Genomic DNA, 3,615 nt, shown 5'->3' with positions numbered 1-3,615 from the left:
TCAAACTACATTAACAACTAGTTTTCTCTTTTTCTTTCAGCCAACATAAATGGTACAGCAACAAGCCAGTTTTGACTAGTTTTTTCTCTCACTTTCTGCCTACATAAATGGTACAACAAGAAAGCCAGTTTTGAAGTCAATATGTATATATATATATAATCAAATGAGATAACATCTTCCCGTGAGACTGTGAGACACAACATGAATGCATACAGTCCACTACAGAAATGCACACAGAGTAGAGTGTATGCAATTTGTCCAACATGAGTGCACACAATTTAGTGTGCGTGTATTCTTGTAGTAGACTGCGCATTCATGTTATGTCTTACAGTGGGAAGATGTTGTCTCAATGGAACATTAGCCTATATGTGTGTGTACAATAAGCCTCGCTCCCCGCTCCTATATAATCGCAAACCACACAGAAGAGATAAATTATATTAAAAAAATTCTATTTGATGAGCTTGATCGAATGATGTTTACAAGAATTAAATTTGTAACTTTTAAATATGAAAATTATGCACCACTACTCAAATTATTACGGAGTATCAAATTATAAAACTCACAAAAAGTAGAAACATTCTAGAAAGAAGACTTTTTTTTAGAAATAAATGCATTTTGATTTGACACCCAAAAAAGGAAGAGAGAAAGAAGCTACTAGTATTTAGGAAGTCATAGACTCATAGAAGGCTTAATATTTAAGCTGAGTTTTTAAAAATAAATATTAAGTTCTTAAGGACCAAGTTCACATTGAAAATTTTATTTCTTTTACCTTTTTGATGGGTTAGACATTTAGACTTTTTTTTTTTTTTTTTTTTACAAAATTTTTTAGCTAAAAAGTGAAATATCATATTCTTGTTTGTCCAAGTCAAAGTGAACTATTATTACAAATACATCTATTTTATATGAGATAATATATCAAACTCCATCAATTTTACTATAGCATATAGGTTTTGTCAGGGGCAGAGGGATGTTTACTATGTTGCATCCCCTGATTTTTTTTTTAATATTATAACATTAAATTAAACTAATCGTGTTAATACTCAATTTAATTCTCGACGATAGTGAATTTTTTTTCGGATTTAATCCTAAACGTCTTTTTGTACTTAATTAGGTCATGGACTTCGATAATTTTGCTTAATTGAGTCATCTATTATTATAGCTTAGTATTCCTCTGTTAATTCTCAATTTAGTCCTCAATTTTAATAATTTTATCTAATTTAGTTATCGATTTTAATAATTTTACCCAATTTAATAATCGACTATAGTGATTTTCTCGATTTAGTTCTTGATTCTAACAGTTGGGGACTCAATTAGTTAAAATCATGAGGGTTGAGGACCCAATTAAGTTTGAATCCTTTTAAAGTTTGGATTTTTTTGGTTTTAACCATATGAGTACTGCGATGGCCTTTGTGGATTTTGATTGTGCTTGATTCCTTGCAATAAATTGCCAAGCATTCAGATTAATCCTCATCGACTCATCCAGTAGTCCCCCGCACTATCCAATCTTGGCTCCCGCCTTGAGTTTTGTTACTTAGAGGTTCACTTTTAAGAGCTTGCAATCCTAATTTATGATTAATATTGGACCTAATAAATTGAATTTTCACAAGAGTATATTTAATAATATAACATATTATATCTGTTTTTTTATTTATATTTATATTTCTTATAAACTAATTATTATTGATTGCAAGATATATAGGTAATGTAAAGGAAAATATAAGAGAAATTAAAAGAAGAGGGAAAATAATGAAATGGAAACACTCTGAAAGCATCTTGAAATTACATAGGAAACATATATGCACAAGCTCCCTTGAAAGATCTCTAAGTCTAAGATCATCTTTTGCCTACTTTTTTCTTTTCTTTTTCCCTGAGATAATTGAAAACTGATCTTTCACGGTGGCTTGTGCACATATCTTTAAAAAAAAAAACAGGCAAATTAAAGTCCTAAATTCCACATAACTTAACACTCAAATATTCTCAATATTATGTTCAACTACATTTGTTGCTGACACTTGATTTTGCTCCTTGGCCACCATTGTCTTCATCCTGGCCGTCCACTTCACCAACTCTTTGATCCAATCATACAAGCTGAGGGCAATGTACATTCCAATCCCACCAACTATGCCATATGCAATTGAGTATGTCAATGGCATTAAGATGATGGTCACAAATGCTGGCACTGCCTCTTTGGTATTCTCCCAATTGATGTCTTTCACCACTTTCATCATAAACACCCCAACCATCACTAGAGATGGCCCTATTGCCCATGGTGGCACACTCGCAAGCAATGGTGTGAAAAACAACGAGAGGGCGAAGTAGAGCCCGATCACGATCCCTGTTAATCCGGTCCGACCTCCCTCTCGTATCCCAGCGGAGGATTCGATGTACACCGCCACCGGGGAAGTCCCGAGGGCGGATGCCACTACTGTCGAGGCAGCATCCACCATGTAAGCCGTGTATTCGCCCTCGAATCCCCCCTTATCGTTGATGAACCCTCCGATTTCCGCCATGGTATAGAGTGTCCCTGTTGTGGCCAACACTTCTAGGTATAGTAGTGTCACCAATGCCACCCATACCCTACTTGAGGTGAAGTGAGTGAAGCTAATTGCACCGGCAGTGGACTCAATTTTGTGAAAGTCAACCACTCTTTTGAAGTAGTCATATTTTGTGTCACCTAATGGACTATTGGGAAATATTGTCACGGATGTGCCCCTAACCCATGAAACCAATGTCACAAAAAGCATACCATATATCATGCTACCCTTCACATTCTTCATTACTCCATAGCACATAATGATGAAGCCCGCAAAGCCCAACCAGAAAGTCGGGCTTCGCATTTGCCCGCCCACGCACGCTCCGGTCACCGGGTCAGTGTGACGACAAGCCGCCAACCCGAGGAGCGTCGAGGGATCCGGGCCCACCAGGCCCACACCTTGCTGGGCTTGCAACCCTACAAACGCAATGAAAAGCCCTATCCCAGCCGCACAAGCAATCCGGACCGAGCTAGGTATGAGCCGGGCCAGTTTGGCCCGAAGCCCAACCGCAGCAATACCCAGAAACGCAATCCCTTCAATCATGACAATAGCCATGACGGTTTGATATGACAGTTTTCCGGACCCGTGAAAGCCCACTAGGTTATAAGCTATGTATGCATTCGGGCCCATCCCCGGGGCCAGGCCCAAAGGAAGATTTGCAAGAAGGCCCATACCCACTGACCCAACTAGACCCGCCACAGCAGTAGCAACAATGAGATCACTCCTCACCTTTGCAAGGCACCTCTCATACCCTTCATTAGCCTTGAACTTGCAGTCCGGGCTTGCATGGGTTTGGTTGGCCGGAAAAGTACAGTCGGAGAGCGAGCACGTGGCACCGGAATCACCAAGAATGGTGGCATTCACGGTGATGATATAAGCCATGGTGAGAAAAGTGGCCGTTCCGGCCCGAACCTCCTTGGAAAAACAGCTTTTCCTTGCCTCTAACTTGAAAAACTTCCCAACTTTGCTCTTTGAAACACCATCATCTATGCCTCTCTCTATCTTTTTCCATGACTTGCATAGTCTTGTGAAGAAACCACAAGCTCCATTGCAATCCTCCCAACCCATCTTTCTCTCTCTC

The 3,615-nt window shown here is 39.1% G+C and overlaps 1 protein-coding gene across 1 annotated transcript; it reads right to left on the bottom strand.

Annotated features, from left to right (window-relative positions):
- Positions 1-1,744: 1,744 nt before the first annotated feature.
- On the bottom strand, positions 1,745-3,615 carry LOC115996409 (adenine/guanine permease AZG2). The gene has a single exon (XM_031235614.1). The coding sequence runs from the start codon at positions 3,600-3,602 to the stop codon at positions 1,968-1,970; it is 1,635 nt and encodes a 544-aa protein (XP_031091474.1). The 5' UTR covers positions 3,603-3,615; the 3' UTR covers positions 1,745-1,967.

Source organism: Ipomoea triloba, chromosome 11 (genome assembly GCF_003576645.1).
Source record: "Ipomoea triloba cultivar NCNSP0323 chromosome 11, ASM357664v1".
Taxonomy (NCBI): Eukaryota; Viridiplantae; Streptophyta; class Magnoliopsida; order Solanales; family Convolvulaceae; genus Ipomoea; species Ipomoea triloba.
The sequence above is the reverse complement of the archived record's forward strand: the minus strand, read 5'-3'. Positions and strand labels throughout refer to the sequence as shown.